Raw genomic sequence first — 17432 nt, 5'->3', positions numbered from 1 at the left:
ATACCTGTACTCCAACTCCAATTCACCTTTTGACATCGCGTATCCAATTTCGTTTCCTCGACAGTTTGTTGACAGATTTTGAAATGGCTTTTGTGTTCATACTTTTTAAAATTCCGAAAATATAATACTAATTAATGTTTAGCCATTTGATATTGTCTTTAAGTCAACTTGAAAGTTTTCTTTCATCGGCCATTCTTGGTAATATGCTTTGAGTAAAGAACCATGGAACTTTTTAAAAATAACGTTGCTCTAATGAGCCCACTCCCTGGCGCTTAGGACCCGGTCCTTGCTAAACAGACTAGGTTAATCAGTACCTTAAACGTGGGCTGCCTGTCAGGGGCCACCCCGAGCTGGGTGAAATTATCAGTGCACAGGCATGGTGCGTTGGGATTACTCGACATATAGAGCGATATTATATTGAATGTCGCAGCAACTGCTTTTTTTCCATAAAACTAAGCCTTAAACGATCGATCCCTTGGAGCTATAAGAATAGTGGTCCGATCTGACTAGATCTGAAACACTATATGTATTGCCTATAAGGAAAAGCAAGACATGTCGAAAGATTAAAGGCTGAGAGACTTGTTTACTTGGAAGCAGACAGACGACATGGTCATATCAGCTCGGCTGTTGGTACTGATCCAGAGTCGGAGTTGTCTCCGTCTATACATTTAACAATTTGCAAGAAACTAAAGGTATCTCTTCAAAGATACAGATAATCTAATTTTCTTAGCAATTTATTAAATGGATTCAATTTCTTGGATATATTGACTGAGGTACCCGTAACAATTAATTAAGTGGGTTTCACTTTGATAGCTTCTATTAATTGGATTACTCATGCCGAAAACGCAGTGTCTTCTATAATAAGGACAAATATTAACCGCTGTTGAAATCGTTCTCTTTTTCTCGTAACAGAAGTTGCATTTGCCTATAGAAACAATGGACAGAGACATTACCAAACACACTTGCAAAGATTTATTTCGTATGGTTTTAAACACTTTGACCTAAGCAGTCTTTACAAATTTTGTTGTCAGACAACTTTGCAGTATGCAAGTCCTTAAAAGAGGATATAGACTTAGGGAGTAGCAGGCGTCTACTAAAATAAAAAAATGTTGAGAGTTGGCGAAGGCTCACAGATTGGAAAGTTAGAGGGAAAATTAATTAAGAAATTGTAGCGAATTTAATTCAATAAAATAGAAGTTTTTCCTTTTGAATCGATCACGTTTAAGGCGTTAATCGTTTGGGATCACGTGGGAACATTGACGTCTTTCTAATGTTATCCAAGCCAAGATACAACATAACGACACGCTCCATGCCAATGCCGCCGCCAGCGTGCGGTGGACATCCATAACGGAAGGATTCAATGTAAGCAGCAATTTTCGTGGTATCTGCAAGAATGTGAATGCAAAGAATAAGCTTTATGCTGCCTGAGTGCAATAGTAGTAACACCTACCAATGCCGTGGTGTTTCGCACGCTCAATTAAGTACTCGGGATCGTGTATACGTTGCGCGCCCGACAGGATCTCTTCACCGCGCATGAACATGTCGTACGAGTTGGAATAGATCGGGTTGTTGGGATCGGGCATCGTGTAGAACGGACGTATCGACAGCGGAAACTTGTCGAGGATGTAGAAGTCAGTGTCGTATTTGGCTTTCACCAGGCGACCCAACAACTTCTCATTTGGCGTTGACAAATCCTCCTCGTCCCCCGTCTCGATGCCAGCTTCGCGCAGCATAGCCACGCCCTCCGCAAACTCGAGTATAAGCGGCGGCTCCAGGAACTTGAATGGCTCCACCTTGTACTGCTGGCCAACGGCTTCGATCTCTCGGCTGTACTTGTCGCGCAGTCCCTTAAAGATGGCTGTAAACGTGTTGCCAATCGTATGCAACACTTCGTGGTAGTGGTATTTAAATGCCATTTCCAAATCGAGTCCAACGAACTCGGTCAAGTGCCTGTGCGTGTTTGAGTCCTCTGCGCGGAACACTGCGCCAACAGTGTACACCTTGTCAAAATCGGCAGCGATTGCCATTTGCTTGTACAGCTGCGGAGACTGCGCCAGGTATGCAGAATCTGGAAAAGCCAAAAATTTAATACCATCGGCAAAGCTTATTAATATTTCCTCAGAAAACTTACCCTTGAAGTAACTCACGGTGAAGACATTAGCGCCACCTTCGCTGGCAGCGGAAATGATCTTGGGCGTGTGGATTTCGGTGAATCCCTTCTCGGTCAAAATATCGCGGAACAAACGACATACGCCAGCCTCCAGGCGAAAAATGGCCTGATTTGCTGGCGTTCTTAAGTCGAGTACGCGGTTATCTAGTCTGGTGTCCTGGTTGACGCGTATGTTAAGTCCGTCGGCCTCGTCTGCGTTTTCAGGTCGAGATGCGTCCTCAATTTGCAGTGGCAACTGTGCCTTTGCCTGCGAAATGACGAAAATCTGCTCCACGCACAGCTCCAACAACTGTTCCGTGCAGGACTCAATTCTGGTGGGCACAGACACCGGCTTCGCTTGGATATCGATAATGCTCTCCTTCGGTATGCTGCAATCAATCAATACATCAATCAATCAAATGCATACAACTCAATCGCATAATCGTTTAGCTTACTTTCCGGCAAATTTGACCATTTGCTTGGAGATGATGTCGCCCACAGCCAGAATACATTGAACCGTGCTGCTCTGCTGGCGCAGAATGAGGAAGCACTGTTTGCCCTTCGAGCGCGACGTATGTACGCGGCCACGTACCCAGACCAGACCCTTGCCCACATGCGAACTGAGCTCGGGCACAGACACAAACTCACGCTCGCTGCGCTTATCTTTCGACTGTATCATCTCGGAGAGACCGTAGCGGCCTGAAGCATGATCAGCTGCATTGTCGCCGGCCGCATCGTCGGCGGCGAGGGCAGCGGCAGTGCCGGCTTTCTGCTCAGCTTTCTGTGGAGAGATAAAGTAGAAGAATTAATGAGCAATAATGGCACTAATCAATGTTATCAGCCGTATATAAGCATGAGCTCAGACTTATGCCACGTCGCCACGCGCAGCTTACCTTGGCCGCTTTCGCTTGCTTCTTTGCTCCCTTCTTGGAGACCGGCTCCTGTCCAGCAGCGGTGTTCGCACTGGCTGTATTCTCCTTTTCCTCGACCATTTTGGAATGCAACAAAGACGGCTGAAAATTGCGACAATTTTTATAGTTTTACAGGCACATCAACCGCAATGGTTGCGATAAGCAACAGGCGAGAGGGGGCACGAATTCGGCACTCAACTATTGCGTCACACACATACATATACACATATATGTGTGAGTGTGAGTGCATGCGTTGTCTATAAAAATAGCAGCGAATGTAGCGTGCACTAATTTGCATATGCACTGCAATTGAAAGCCGCTGCTGCCGGTTACATTCTGCAGTTCAGTCAACCCCACGCATCAATTGCCCACTACATATGGAAAGGGAGCCAACCTTCGCATTGTTTCGTGCCGCACTCACACATAACCTAAGCATACAACACTCTGATGACAAATTTCACCATTGTTGGCCTTCATTTATTGATTTTGGTTGCACTTGCAAGACACTTACCAGATCTTTCCTAGCCTTTTAATACACAAACGAATAGATTACACGAGTGTCGGGAACTATTGCAGCATGCTCGGCCGTTGTGCAGTTGGTAATATTTAGGTTGTTTTTGGCCTGTTATCGATGGTTGACGGAAACTGTATTATCGATATATATTAATGATGAATGCATCATTAGCCGGTAAATACTTTGAATAATAAAATGAAAATCCACTTACAAATACAATAAATAATATATATTTAACGTTCTACAAATTTTAGTTTATATGATGGTCATATCAAAATGAACAGTTGATTCAAAAACTTGCTAATAGCTAGCGATGGCATTTTACCAAAATCGGAAATGCACTCCGTACTAAACTCAACACTGCTTATCGATATTTTTGGAATTATGCTATATCGATATTATTTTCATCCCTAAGAAACGCAGTTTTCTGAAAAACACTCAAGTGGAAGTTTGTTTAATTTGTTTAGCCACATTTCTGTGCGTATTTAATAAGGTAAATTTCAACGATGGATATTTTTAGAACAAACATTCTTTGCTAATCATATATAAACAAGTGTTTTTTAGTTTCTTTTGTTGTTTTTAACCCAAATAAACACTTAAGTGGTGTAGCGAATGAGTCACCAGCCAATATATAACTGCTTTGCCTTACTTTAAGCAGAAATGCGGGGGAAAATTTAATCATCTCGCACAAGTACAGTGGCCACATATCTGGCTAAACCTTTTGATTAACAACTGCACACTTAGTATATGCACAAGCATACAAGCGACAATTATACGTATTAATAGGCATCTGCAGAAGGTTCACACGTCATGTTTACTTTTTTCCACAACAATCCACGTATTTTAGGACTGGGCAATTTTCCATTGCTCCCGAAATTCCCCCAGTTAGAGAGTTCCAGCAAAGCTATTTAAATCGTTAGAAATCTGACTGGAAATTTATCTGAGTCTATTTAAACTAGCCTCTTAGTATATGTATTTAGATTTTGTCTATGGAATATCCTATTCTGAGTGCAGTTAAAATAAATAAGTGACAAGAAATGATTAAGTAATGACTAGACCAAAGTAAGTGTGCTTTTCATAATGATAAAGTTAATAAGGAAACAACAGAGTAATTATGTAAATTAAATTTCAAAATTACTTTATTAATCATGTTCATCAATCGAACAATGGGGGTTGTTGCATGTTTCATTAGGACAATGCCCCAATTCGTATTGCCACAAAGACCTTGGGCAAAATTAAACTCTCCAATTGTTGTTGGACTACTTGACCGGCTTCATAGAGTGATCTGAAAAACAAGAAACGAGATTTAAATATTTTACTTATGCATTTCAATATTTGATTTTGCTTGATTTCAAACAAAAGCTTTATGCACTTACACTCAATTATCCAAGGTAGTAACACATTAAATTATAAATTCAATTCATTAAATTATTCTGCATTTCTTTTATTTTGCAGGTAAAGCGACATCCATTGAAAATATCGAGCTGTCACAGCGACAAGAATAGCGCAATGCAGGGTAAGTTCTTATATACAAACTGGAACTAACGGTTTCTTGGGTCTACTTTGCAGTGAACACTCGATATAGTGGCCCCTAGTAGCTAACTGTAGGAGCAGATCGTTCAGTTCAGTTGAGCCCACAAACGCGACAAACTTTACAGCAATGTCGTGGCAAAGTGTCCCTCAATATCCTCAATACCAAGGTTTAACTTAATTTTACTTTTACTTTTGTTGGTTAATTGATATGATTTGATATGCTTTCTGTTTCGTTACCCGTCGCATGCTTTTGTTGCGTTTCATTATCTGCCATTATTTACATATTTATAAGGTCTGCTAGCCATATTTGTAGCTGGTCCATTTCAGAGTACATCACGCCTTGGTTGGATGGTTTATTGTCGTATCCGAGTGCTCTCATTCATTTTAAATATAAATGTAAACAGATTTTGCTGTTCCTTCATCTTTTACCAGAATTTTCGATAATCAATAATTTTGTTGAATACTCAGAATGCAAGTTGGTTTGGGTTTGCGACAATTTCTTTTAACCTGTGCTTACTGAACAAATTAAATATTTGCACATTATATATATACTTTTCTTTATTTATATATTCCTTCATGGTTCTCCATACGGACTGATACACATCTTAAGATAACAAAACATATGGGAAACATATAAATATCGTGCGGTGCGTTATTACTAAGTGCTTTCTTATCTATGCGAATGAATGAGGGTTACTTAGTAACTTACTAACTTTTGTGGTTTTCTAAAGAGAAAATACTTTCATAGACTTTAATACATAAAGTACTTTTGCATAGGGAAGTACGTTTTCCTCATACTCGTGATTCATAATGACTCTTTTAATGATTGTTTCCATTGTTGTTCTGTCACAAAGTGTCTTAAATTGTGAAAATGATTTAGCTTGACTAATACCCAATTTAACACTTCAATTTACAAGCTTGATCTTAAGCTCTGCTCAACATTACAGACAAGACGTAAATGCCTTTTGGGACACATATTTATTTATTAATATATATTGCGATCTTTTGGTTTTTGAAACCCTGCACAATATAAGATGATGTGTTATCTTTCTTTGGTTTTTCTTAAGCTGTGCACTTGATTCTTGATTGGAATATATTTTTAGGATTTCGTGGTAGACGTTAAGATTATTTTTCGAATGCTCATCAACAAGTCGAGGCACATTTCTGTTCAGTTCGGATTGCATGAGTGAATCCTTATATAGAATAGATTCACATATTACTCTTCCCACAGATCCCAATCAGCAATACAACTATGGTGGTGGCTACCCGCCACAGGGTGGTTATGGCGGTGGTTATCCCCAGGGACCGCCACAAGGCGGTTATCCGCCGCAAGGAGGCTATCCGCCCCAAGGTGGTTATCCGCCGCAAGGAGGCTATCCGCCTCAAGGATATCCCCCTTACGCCCAGGGCGGCGCTCAACCATATCCGCCTCCGGGCGGATATGCGCCTCAGCCTGGCTTTGTTCAACCACCTTCTGATGGCTACGGGTCCTACGATGATCCGGAGGGTCAGCCCAAGAACTTTTCATTTGACGACCAGAGCATCCGTCGCGGATTCATACGCAAAGTTTACATTATTCTAATGGTAAGCAGCTTGCTTCTGATAGCAAACGTTGCCCAATTTATATAACTAAAACAATAATTGAATTTGGATTTTTATTGCAGGGTCAACTCTTGGTCACCTTCGGAGCTGTAGCACTGTTTTCCTTCCACAATGGCACTAAGAATTTTGTACATAGCAATAGATGGCTCTTTTGGGTAGCTCTGGGCGTTTTGGTCGTGACCATGTTGGCCATGGCCTGCTGCGAAAGCGTGCGCCGCCAGACTCCGACCAACTTTATATTCTTGGGAATATTTACAGTGGCGCAATCATTCCTCTTGGGTGTATCAGCTAGTACCTACGGTCAGACAGAGGTGAGTACTGTTTGCAAATGTTTTGTCAACTCCAAATTGATTTCCTTGATCCTGCAGGTTTTAATGGCGGTGGGCATAACGGCTGCTGTTTGTCTGGCACTCACAATATTTGCCATGCAAACCAAGGTGGACTTTACCATGATGGGCGGCGTATTACTCGCTTGCTTGGTGGTCTTTATGATATTTGGCATTGTGGCCATATTTTTCAAGGGCAAAATTATAACGCTGGTCTATGCGTCGTTTGGTGCGCTGCTCTTCTCTGTATATCTGATATACGACACTCAGCTGATGATGGGCGGAGATCATAAGTACTCTATAAGTCCCGAGGAGTATATCTTTGCTGCTCTGAATCTGTACTTGGACATTGTCAACATTTTCATATATATTCTAACCATAATTGGCGCCTCGCGGGACTAAAACCATGCGCCCAATTAACTTGTATTCGGCAAACTTTGATTTAATGTTAACAGGCAATGTGAAAAACTTAATTGTATTGCCCTTACTAATGTTATATTTCTAATAACCGCATAATCTCATTTACCAGTCACAGAAACGAAAGCGTTCGAATATTATTATTTTGAGCTGTTTGGTTGCGGAAATATCACACGCTTTGTTAAGTTGTCAATTTCCTTTATATATTGTATTAATCTTAAGCTGAAATGTATGGAAAATTCTTATGTTGTTATGCATAGAAATGCACTGATGTTGATGTCGTTTACTTTCTTGATATGTATTTCAAAATTACCTAAAGACTCTGCATACCTGATATTGATTGTTTATCCAAACCAAAAAATAATATCGCATAAATACAATAAATAGTCGTATATGTAATCACATACAAATAGCTATGTACATACCTATATTCAAATATGTATACACGTATGTATGTACATATATGCAGCGTCGCTTGCAGTTGTTAATCAAAACCTAAAACCTAATACAGGCGCCCCAAATATTCTATTCTGTGCAACGACACACAGCGGTCAACAAATCAACAATAAAGTGAATCTATTTATTTATTAAAACGAATGTAAAACAAATTTAAAAACAACCCAATCGACAATGTACTCTGTATACTGAGGCGCACTCTAAGACAGGGCATTGTGCGAGACTTGTAGGTCTTCCCCATAACATTTTAGGGCGTGGCAGCCGATGCACTTGCGTATGTAGTTAATGCCGCAGTCAACTGGCGGCAGTTGCCAGTTGGCGTTGCCTGCGAATGGATTAGTCAGTTTCGACATTCGCCCACATAAACACGTATCATATTTAGGTTATTTTCTTATCTGGGGCGATAAGTGTGAGACAGCCAAATATTAAAAGACTTGTGCTAGCTTCGCCGCCAAACCTAGTTGCGCCCAGGTTGGCCAGTTTTATTCGGAAGCTTCCAGCAGTGCGTGTGATTTACGGCGAGCAACTGCCCCAGAGAGTCATCGAGATATCAGAGAGTTACAATACATACCTTAAAATGTATCATTACCAGGCAGGCAAGTAGTCAGTACAAATATGTGAAAAACAAATTGCGAAAAAGTGCTAAAGATTAGATATTCCGGTTTATGTACATGGCACATTGAACCACACAAGGGTTAACCGCAGAATGCGAAACTTTCTCGTTTCTTGTCGCAAGCTCACATTACAAATTCCACTCATGAAAGTAGTTTCTGTGCGGCACTCTTTCCTTATCAAATGCATTTGATAAGATCTGATGATTCACGGCGAATTGTACATAATTTACCAATCAACTGGTAAATAAATGGAGCCCAGGTGTGTCATATCGATACGAGACTGTGCGAGTGACGCGTTATCAGCACTTACCAATACCAGTTCGGGCTCCAGGTAATATGTACTTCGTCTACTCGCTTTGGCTGTTATCTAAGGCTTTCGATGTGTTTGTGTCGGCGGCTAATCTGCTGCTATCTGGCATATGGACAAGCGAAAAAGGTGTCAGGTAATATCCATTAGCCGAACGACACAGACGCATTCGGAGTTAAACCAAGCAACAAATACGAATATATAAATATATAAAATCATGAGCAATACCCATTTTCAATACGGTAAACCAGCTATGGCACAAGTTGCTTCCATTCCACATTTTCTGAATCCTCTCTTTCTCTGGTACCCAACAGGCGATAACAATGGCGTCTACGCGGATGCGGAGGCGGACAAGAGTTTCGCATTCGATGACCAGACCATACGCAAGGGCTTCATACGCAAGGTCTACCTGATACTGATGGTAAGTGCAGCCGGATTGGTATGTTGACAGACGCCCATTAAACGATCCTTTGACAGGTGCAACTGCTGATCACCTTTGGCTTTGTCAGCGTGTTCACCTTCTCGAAAGCGACCCAGGAGTGGGCAATGCACAATCCCGCGCTCTTCTGGATTGCGCTGGTAAGTTGAAATGCCTTGGGCAGACCAAAAACGGAGTATCTCAATATTTATCGATATCTTAGGCTGTGCTGCTTGTGACGATGATCTGCATGGCCTGCTGCGAGAGCGTGCGCCGCAAGACGCCGCTCAACTTCATCTTTCTGTTCCTGTTCACGCTGGCCGAGTCCTTTCTACTGGGCATCGTTGCCGGCCAGTACCAGGCGGATGAGGTGCTCATGGCGGTGGGCATCACGGCAGCTGTCAGCCTTGGACTTACGATATTCGCGCTCCAAACGAAATACGACTTCACCATGTGCGGCGGAGTGCTGGTCGCCTGCCTGGTGGTGTTCCTTATATTCGGAATCATTGCGATCTTTATTCCCGGCCAAATTATTGGATTGGTCTACGCCTCGCTCGGTGCGCTTCTGTTCTCCGTCTATCTGGTGTACGACACCCAGCTCATGCTGGGCGGCAATCATAGGTACGCGATCAGTCCCGAGGAGTACATCTTTGCCGCACTGAACCTCTATCTGGACATAATCAACATCTTCATGTACATTCTCACCATCATCGGCCTGGCGCGCAACTAAGTGAACCCGATCGGGCTGTGCGCTATCTAGAACTATTTATTACTTTATTACCTAACTGAGATTATGTGTCGGAATTGTTCAAGAAATACAGTTACAATAACAATTTATATTTGTGCGATTTGCGAGTGTTCCAGCGACTGTTGCTTGTGCTGCACCAGCTGCAATCTGGCAGTTGGGCTGCTGCGACCCTGTCTCACGCAGCGGTGTCCAATTAATTAAAACACACGAAAGGCCGTAATGTAATTATGTCCAATTGAGATTTGGCCGCGTGGCGGTTGAGCCCATGGCTTAGCGCTTGGGCAAAATCTGGTCTGGAAATGCGCAAGGCCCCGCGATCAGTTGTGCGCGCATTTGATTCGGGTTCGGTTCGGACGGTGCGATGGATTTCGATGAAGTACTTAAGGAGGTGGGCGCATTCGGCCTGTATCAGAAGATTATCATATGCTCGGTGCTGTTGCCGGCGGCATTGCCGTGCGCCTTTCACGCCTACAGGTTGGTCTGACCACGCCCACAAGTCTCTGGACTCCGGATTAGCCCCTTTCCTAATACCCTAATGGCTTTGCAGTCAGTTGTTTATTGCAGCCACGCCGAAGCACTGGTGCCGCATCCCAGAGTTGGAGCCATGGACACAGGACTATATACAGCTCGTCAAGAACTTAAGTATTCCGCGGGACGGACACGGCGCCTATGCTGAGTGTGCCATGTTCGTCCGCAACTACAGTGAGATAGTGCGTGAATTAAGCATCTTTTCTATTTTCATAAATAACAAGTACATATTTGCATGCATTTGCATTATAATTGCCCAATCCACAGGAGATCTTCAAAGATATCGAAATATTCAAAAACTTATTAAATTCCTATAAGAACTTCATAATGAATACCTACATATCTAGTATGTATGCACTGCTTACATCACTTACATTCACTGCTTACATCAGTTTGCATACACATTTACTTGTGTGTACTAAGAACATCACAAGCGAAAGCAGTTTAAATGTGAAATCAAGCAGTGCACAAGCAGTGTACCCCGTTTGGACAGTTCGTTACGATATTTAAGCTATTTACGATATTTTAAGTGCCGCATAAAGCGGAAATTTTAATATTTTTCCTTTATTACAGGTGCGTTATCTGGAGTATCGTACGCCGTATGAGCTGCAAAAGGAGCAGGCGTCAAAGTTATTAAAGGTGGATGAGGATTCGGTTGTGGCCTGTCAGCATGGCTGGCATTACGATAGATCCATGTATCCCAGCACTGTCGTCCAAGAGGTACGAGATGCTCCCTGATGGAACTTAGTTAATCCTCTTTTGCTTGTAGTGGAACCTGGTCTGCGATAGGAGCTTCTACGTGACCCTTGCCCTAGTCCTCTTCGGCGTGGGTGGTCTGGTTGGCAACTATGTGTTTGGCTATCTGGTCGATCTGTGGGGTCGACGTCCCTCCTTCTACGCCTATCTCCTGCTCGAAATAGTGGCTTGTGCGGCCAGCGCCTTTGCCTGGAACTACTACTCATGGCTGGGTCTTCGTTTTGTCGTGGGCCTCACCGTGCCAGCCATATTGGCCAGTCCCTACGTCCTGGCAATCGAACTGGTGGGACCGGAGCGTCGGGTATTCTGCACAATTGTCTCCAACATTGCCTATTCTCTAGGCCTGGTCCTGCTCGCGGTAGATACAATCTCGCTGAACGAGAACATAGAAGATTTAAGATTTGTATATTCGAAGGGCGTGGTCTACTTAGTGCGTGACTGGCGATATCTGACACTGGCCGTATCGCTGCCGCTGCTGATGCTCTTCTCCTGCTTTTTCGTGCTGCCCGAGTCGCCACGTTGGCTGATAGCCGTGGGCCAGACAAAGCGGGCAGTGCGAATCCTCAAGGTCATGGCTCGTGTCAACGGAATGCATGTCTCGCGGGACTTTGCGGAGCGGCTGCAGCAGCGACTAAGCCGGACACAGCCCGGGGAAACAACGCACTATGGCATTCTGGACCTCTTCCGCGGCACAAATATGCGACGCAAGACGCTGATTGTGACCCTGATCTGGTTCGCCAACACCAGCGTCTACGTGGGCCTCAGCTACTATGCCCCGGCGCTGGGTGGCGACGAGATCTGGAATTTCTTTCTTGCGGGCGCGGTGGAGCTGCCCACGTACCTGCTGCTCTGGCCTGGCCTTAGCTACTTTGGACGGCGTTGGATTCTCTTCATTTCCATGCTGGTCGGCGGAGTGGCCTGTGTGGCCACCGTGCTGTATCAGCAACAGGCGGAGGTGATGCTGCTCCTTTACTGCATTGGCAAAATGGGCATCTCATCGGCGTTCGTCGTATTGCCCCTGCTCGCCTCCGAGCTGTACCCAACCGTGGTGCGTGGCCTGGGCATGAGCTTCAGCTCCGTGGTGGCCATGACGGGGCCCATTATTATACCGTTAATTAATCACATGGTGAGCTCATTGAGATTAGCTAAATGGTGCTCATCTTAAGCTAACGTAATAATCCATTCTGCGTGCAGGGCCAGCAGATGCTGGTGCTGCCCCTGATTGTGATGGGCGCCCTGCTGATTGTCGGTGGCTTTGCCAGTCTCTTCCTGCCCGAGACGCGTGGCAGGAATCTGCCACAGACTCTGGAGGAAGGCGAAGCGGTTCCGCTCAGTTTTCTGCTCTGCTGTTGCGCAGAATCGAAGCCGAAAAGCCGACAAAGAGGTCTGGGCACGAGCCGGATGATGCCTGAGGAAGCTGCAACGGTTTATCACAGAGTCGGCGTTGGAGGTCCTGCGTCCTGCAAAATCGTTTGCAGCATTTGTAAAAAAGAAATGCGAACATTGTAATAAATAAACAATTGTTTAAAATCTTCAGTAACAATTGGATCATATAATTATAATTGATATTGTATATGTACACGTGCTTTTCGAATTGGTAAAAATCACAAAGCCGAACTATGACAATGCGATCTGTCACATATTAATATTCTGCCTAGAAGTATGCTACGATTTTTTTGTATTTCTATGCAAGCCCTAACATTTATGGGCTAGTTACGCTCAGTGACTCATTTCGCTATTTGTGATATTTGTACATAAGAATTAAATTCATAATTGATTTTAAAGAGAGATTTTAGGATACATAACTGCATGCCATACGCAAATGTATTATTATTCAATTCAATAAGATGATATACTCTTTCAAGCGTATAGTAGATGTTAAATATTCTTTTAATTCTTTCGCATAATGGATGAGACAGTGAAGAAGACATCCATTAATTAATGGATTACAAGCAAATTTGTTCCTAAGTTTAATTAAGACTCTTCTTGATTAGAGACGCTGAAATCGGATTGCTAGATTATATAACATTATAGGTTTTTGTACAAATGTATCTTATAACAACTTGAACCACGTTCAGTTTATAAAATTAAGTATGCTAAGCTTGATTGCTTCACGTTATTCAGATCAGATAGATAAATAAGTTCTAGAAGTAATTTAATTAACTTGCCCTGAAGGGCATCCCAAAGACAAGAAGCCATTTTGTATAGAGCAACCGCTGCTTGTGTGTGTGTGCACGTGCGTGTGTGTGTGAGTGTGTTTGAGCTGAAGGGTACTTCAGTTATGGGTAAAAGGTGTCAATAGTCGATAACACTCAAACTAGTTGCTTAAGAGCTAGTATATACTTAAGGCAACTTAATTATATTTGTGTGTGTTGTTCAGCTATTTACTTTGTAACAACTTACACACACTCACACACACACACACGCACACTTTATTTACATGCTTACATAAATAAGTATGCATCATTTATTCAATACACACGCACGTTTATCAGCACAACTACATATATACATATGTACATACGTATTGGTACGTTTGCATGAGAAAAAGTGTAAAGTACAAAGTCCAAAACACTCGACGAGTGGCTGCGATCGCAGTTGTAAAATTGCATTCGCCTTATCAATGGCACACGGAACGCCGGAGCACAACAAATAGGAAAAGAGAGAGACTCGCAGTGCGGAAGTGTGTGTGTGACAGGTAATTACATGCGCGTATGCCAACAAAAATGGATAAACACTTAAAATTGCAATTCTCTTATGTATACGTATATTTGTATGTAAACTTAAGCAATAGCCGAACAAAAGAATCCATAAATAACATAAGCAAGAAGTACCGAGAATAATAATGAATATATGCATAGGTGAGTCTTAAGGTAGATGTGTATATGTATTTGAATAGGGGCTGGTTTAATTGTCATACTTTCTTCATTAACTGGATTTTATGCATTGTTGCAGAAATGAGTTGCTTGGCTTCGCTTAACTTTTACCTTGCGATTTGCTCAGGTTCTCAAAATAAACTTTTAATTGCAAATAATGTAAAATTAAGAAACACATTTTTTGGGTTAAACGAATCAAATTCAAACTGTTCCAATTTGTGCCGCGAACACACACCCTGTTTATATGTATGCAAGTGTCCATGGAGTGGGCATGTGTGTAACAGTGAGAAACAACGATCAAAACAAACAAGAAAAACTGCCTCGACCAGGCAGATAAACGAAAGACAACAACAACGCCAGATGTCGCCAGCGAGTCGAAGAAACCCATGTGCATTTAAAACATAATGTAATCGGTTCGAGCATCTACAGCAATGTACAGCTAGTACACACACACACGCACACGCACACGCACACGCTTGTATATAAATGTATGCATATGCCCATGTATATATATAAACTTAATGTTGTGTTTGTGACGCCTTCGCAATTGATTAAACCTACGGAGCGCCCGGCATCGACCATCGAGCAGCGTTGTCGGCGCTGCGTTCAGTGCGATCGCAGACATTGTGCAAAACGGTTCGCATAGGCTCCAAACTGAACGCTGGAATTGAAATTGGAATTGAAATTGAAATTGAAATTGGAAGTGCGCAAGTAGCTGTGCTGGAACTGTGTCAGGCCAATTTGTAAACGTTGAAAAGGGCGTTACCCCCACCCCATGCATAGTGGCCATCAATCATTTTAACCAATTACAACGAAGCACAGCACAACTCGTCACAGCCTTGAGGTAGGTCGCGTTTGGCCTCTATGTTATGTCCAACTAGTGTAAGGCCCTTGCGGCTCGACGGGCTTCAAGGCTGACCTTATCAGCAAGAGTGCAACGTCGTCTTAAGGTCCATCTTATCGTGCCACGTTTGCTGTTAACAAATCAAATAGCTGTTGACTATAATGGCGCGTGCTCGGCGCTGATTTTAGTAGTCAAAAGTGTTATCAGTGGTGCGAAGTGAACTGTTTTGAACTTGTTAAGCGCCCGAGTGCTAATTGATAATATGTATGAATCGACATCGACTATATAGTATATATAGAGGTGCTTATCTTCAATATTGCCATGCTGAAACTAAGACGCAGTTTATTTTCTCTGCGCGGCGAAATTCATAAATTGCATACTTATCGCTTTCATATCAAAAATGTACCTTCACAAAAGTTTGAGCCTCAAAATAATATTATTTGCAATTCATTTACCTTCCAATGAGTTGTTATTTGTTTCGAAACGCTGCAAAACTTTATCGCAAATTGAGTTAATTCAAAGCAATCATACGAGGCCATTATCACACACACACAAAAAAAAAAAAAAGAATAAAAAGCCAAACACTTGGAAACAAGAAGAGAACATAAAAAACAATGTGCACACAAATATATTTATACGAGAGTCCACTGAAAACACGAATTCACAAAAAAAAAAAAACAAATCATTTTTGATATATTTTTAGCTTTATCAATTTGTTTTCTTACGGGAGGCTCGACATTTGTGCGCTCTTACTCCTCCAATTTATATAGCCATGGATAGCGTCAAGTCGTTTTTCGCCAACCCAAACAAAGAGAATAATCTGGCCAATCAGCAAAATGGCGTTACGCGTCGCTGGGCCACCTGGAACGGCAACATGCAGGCACACTCGGATCCGGGTTCGGTGAACGCGGCCAGGAGAGACCCGAACCGCGTCGATGCCAAGCGCAAGGATAGCGACAATTACTTCTATATCATGTAAGTTCTAAATATAGTCCAAATAATGCGGGGCAACAGATTGTGTGCAGCCTTGACTTGCTTATCGATAGAATTTATAAACGATGTGAGCAATCAATTTGTGATTTCGGTTCACCTTTATCAACTTGCATGGAAATATCTTTATAAACACTTCGAAGCGTTATAAGTTATAATTTACTCTTGTTATCAGAGCGTAAACAGCAAATACTTAACATTTTAATTGGACCGAGACTCCAACGTTCTCTAGCACTTTTTGTAAACCAGTTTTTCGATCTGGTCGTCGTCATTGAAAAATACCAGTATCGTGTTCATAAAACCAACATTCAACCCGAACAATTCCAAATCGTTGGCAAAAGCTTTTCTGACGTACACACTAGAGAACTTGGCATAAAGATTGATATAGTGAGGGGCAAAGGGTTGGTTGGGGGATTGCTTTGGGGCTTTACGTCGTACTCGTTCTCCACTTCAGTTACGAATTAGCTGCGACGAGCGTGAGCTGTTGCTTAAATAGCTTGTCGAAGGCGGGCTAAAACCCAAAAATAAACTCACCTGGGTAGCCAAGTATAAAGTGAATGATTCAGCACGGCAGCTGGAACAGTACCAGTTGGCCAACGGGCAGGATTACGTGCAGCGCGTAAGTTTCAAGATCAGCCAAATGTTGACTCATTCTGCTTGAGGAAGGGCGTTCATTTTATCCAGATCCAACTAATCTCTCTCTCTCTCTCTCTCTCTCTTCGTCTTGCTTCCAGGTGGCGAGCTTAAGGGAATCCCAATAGCAAAGGAGCCATAAGGATTAGGATTTAGTCTAAAGTGACCTACATCTAATTAAAGAGACATCGGCGCTGTGACAGACGTGTTTTGCCCTGTTGCACAATCTCGAAGCGCGGTGTTTAGTGATATTAGTTATTTATTTGTAATTGATTTGTAAACTCACATTGTCTGATCGAGACTGGCTCACCTTTTCCGGTGTTTATGGACGCGTTAACAGCTTTTGGCTTGATTTATTGGCTGATCTGCATGTTTCTCTTTGGACCCATGATGTTCTTCGTCTGCGTTTATCTGCCCGAAGTGCCAGTGCGATATGTGAAGAGCCTGAGACAGCAAACATAGATCTTTTACACCCTACTTAATTGTTTATAAATACTTATATACACACCCAATACATAGCACATAGAATATACAATTTATACTGTAATTGATGTACTCGTATAAACAATATAACAACGCATTCTTTACGATAAAAACCTCCGATGTGTTATATTCAAAAGTCATGTTCTCTTGAATCTTAAAATCAAGGTTAAGCCCAGCGAGGTGCGAGGCTTGCCCGTCCAAAGTTCGCGTTTGTATGAACCCAGCCATGGCCTTCTATCTATAAGCGAACATTGAACTCTCTCGCTGTATGGGGATTACGGATAAATATTTAACGCGTGAATATGTGAAACAGAAAACTGCAATCGC

At 42.5% G+C, this 17432-nt stretch overlaps 5 protein-coding genes across 9 annotated transcripts; 4 read left to right on the top strand and 1 right to left on the bottom strand.

The window, feature by feature from the left end:
• Positions 1-949: 949 nt before the first annotated feature.
• On the bottom strand, positions 950-3712 carry AspRS (aspartyl-tRNA synthetase). The gene is made up of 6 exons (XM_002050118.4): positions 3572-3712; positions 3043-3162; positions 2605-2930; positions 2132-2538; positions 1451-2068; positions 950-1385 (listed from the first exon to the last, which is right to left on the bottom strand). Exons 2-6 carry the CDS (start codon positions 3139-3141, stop codon positions 1222-1224), a joined length of 1614 nt encoding a protein of 537 aa, XP_002050154.1. The 5' UTR covers positions 3142-3162; positions 3572-3712; the 3' UTR covers positions 950-1221.
• Positions 3713-3961: 249 nt separating this feature from the next.
• Nmda1 (N-methyl-D-aspartate receptor-associated protein) lies at positions 3962-8060 on the top strand. 2 transcript variants are annotated; one of them, XM_015174445.3, is made up of 5 exons: positions 3962-4067; positions 5030-5090; positions 6339-6691; positions 6772-7020; positions 7078-8060. In XM_015174445.3, exons 2-5 carry the CDS (start codon positions 5084-5086, stop codon positions 7435-7437), a joined length of 969 nt encoding a protein of 322 aa, XP_015029931.1. In that variant the 5' UTR covers positions 3962-4067; positions 5030-5083; the 3' UTR covers positions 7438-8060. The 2 variants fall into 2 exon arrangements, with proteins under 2 accessions (XP_015029931.1, XP_002050155.1); XM_002050119.4 differs by lacking the exon at positions 5030-5090 and adding an exon at positions 5144-5274 and having other exon boundaries at positions 3976-4067.
• A 179-nt stretch (positions 8061-8239) lies between these two features.
• On the top strand, positions 8240-10084 carry Lfg (lifeguard). Of its 2 annotated transcripts, none has more exons than XM_002050120.4 (4): positions 8240-8504; positions 9144-9250; positions 9307-9408; positions 9471-10084. In XM_002050120.4, the coding sequence occupies exons 1-4, from the start codon at positions 8486-8488 to the stop codon at positions 9975-9977; spliced, it is 735 nt and encodes a 244-aa protein (XP_002050156.1). In that variant the 5' UTR covers positions 8240-8485; the 3' UTR covers positions 9978-10084. The 2 variants fall into 2 exon arrangements, with proteins under 2 accessions (XP_002050156.1, XP_015029932.1); XM_015174446.3 differs by lacking the exon at positions 8240-8504 and adding an exon at positions 8917-9071.
• Positions 10085-10221: 137 nt separating this feature from the next.
• On the top strand, positions 10222-12806 carry Balat (Beta-alanine transporter). Of its 2 annotated transcripts, XM_002050121.4 has the most exons (6): positions 10297-10469; positions 10543-10705; positions 11097-11243; positions 11293-11637; positions 11695-12405; positions 12474-12805. In XM_002050121.4, exons 1-6 carry the CDS (start codon positions 10357-10359, stop codon positions 12786-12788), a joined length of 1794 nt encoding a protein of 597 aa, XP_002050157.2. In that variant the 5' UTR covers positions 10297-10356; the 3' UTR covers positions 12789-12805. The 2 variants fall into 2 exon arrangements, with proteins under 2 accessions (XP_070066570.1, XP_002050157.2); XM_070210469.1 differs by having other exon boundaries at positions 10222-10469; positions 11293-12405; positions 12474-12806.
• A 2965-nt stretch (positions 12807-15771) lies between these two features.
• LOC6626173 (uncharacterized) lies at positions 15772-17241 on the top strand. Of its 2 annotated transcripts, none has more exons than XM_002050122.4 (2): positions 15772-15974; positions 16724-16866. In XM_002050122.4, the coding sequence occupies exons 1-2, from the start codon at positions 15772-15774 to the stop codon at positions 16734-16736; spliced, it is 216 nt and encodes a 71-aa protein (XP_002050158.1). In that variant the 3' UTR covers positions 16737-16866. The 2 variants fall into 2 exon arrangements, with proteins under 2 accessions (XP_002050158.1, XP_032291972.1); XM_032436081.2 differs by lacking the exon at positions 15772-15974 and adding an exon at positions 16470-16608 and having other exon boundaries at positions 16724-17241.
• The last annotated feature ends 191 nt before the right edge of the window (positions 17242-17432 follow it).

This window comes from Drosophila virilis, chromosome 5 (assembly GCF_030788295.1).
Source record: "Drosophila virilis strain 15010-1051.87 chromosome 5, Dvir_AGI_RSII-ME, whole genome shotgun sequence".
Classification (NCBI taxonomy): Eukaryota; Metazoa; Arthropoda; class Insecta; order Diptera; family Drosophilidae; genus Drosophila; species Drosophila virilis.
Note: the sequence above shows the minus strand (reverse complement) of the source record. Positions and strands in the feature narration are given on the sequence as shown.

Bases quoted from the DNA above. Each gene is read 5' to 3' on its own strand.
- AspRS (XM_002050118.4), bottom strand. From the start codon at position 3,141: ATGGTCGAGGAAAAGGAGAATACAGCCAGTGCGAACACCGCTGCTGGA. The intron at 2,539-2,604 runs GTAAGCTAAACG...GATTGATTGCAG, and splicing joins ATGGTCAAATTTGCCGGAAA to CATACCGAAGGAGAGCATTA. The intron at 2,069-2,131 runs GTAAGTTTTCTG...TGGCTTTTCCAG, and splicing joins CACCGTGAGTTACTTCAAGG to ATTCTGCATACCTGGCGCAG.
- Nmda1 (XM_002050119.4), top strand. From the start codon at position 5,235: ATGTCGTGGCAAAGTGTCCCTCAATATCCTCAATACCAAG. The intron at 5,275-6,338 runs GTTTAACTTAAT...CTCTTCCCACAG, and splicing joins TCAATATCCTCAATACCAAG to ATCCCAATCAGCAATACAAC. The intron at 7,021-7,077 runs GTGAGTACTGTT...TTGATCCTGCAG, and splicing joins GTACCTACGGTCAGACAGAG to GTTTTAATGGCGGTGGGCAT.
- Lfg (XM_015174446.3), top strand. From the start codon at position 9,047: ATGAGCAATACCCATTTTCAATACG. The intron at 9,072-9,143 runs GTAAACCAGCTA...GGTACCCAACAG, and splicing joins CAATACCCATTTTCAATACG to GCGATAACAATGGCGTCTAC. The intron at 9,251-9,306 runs GTAAGTGCAGCC...ATCCTTTGACAG, and splicing joins AGGTCTACCTGATACTGATG to GTGCAACTGCTGATCACCTT.
- Balat (XM_070210469.1), top strand. From the start codon at position 10,357: ATGGATTTCGATGAAGTACTTAAGGAGGTGGGCGCATTCGGCCTGTAT. The intron at 10,706-11,096 runs GTGCGTGAATTA...CCTTTATTACAG, and splicing joins TCCGCAACTACAGTGAGATA to GTGCGTTATCTGGAGTATCG. The intron at 11,244-11,292 runs GTACGAGATGCT...TTTTGCTTGTAG, and splicing joins CCAGCACTGTCGTCCAAGAG to TGGAACCTGGTCTGCGATAG.
- LOC6626173 (XM_002050122.4), top strand. From the start codon at position 15,772: ATGGATAGCGTCAAGTCGTTTTTCGCCAACCCAAACAAAGAGAATAAT.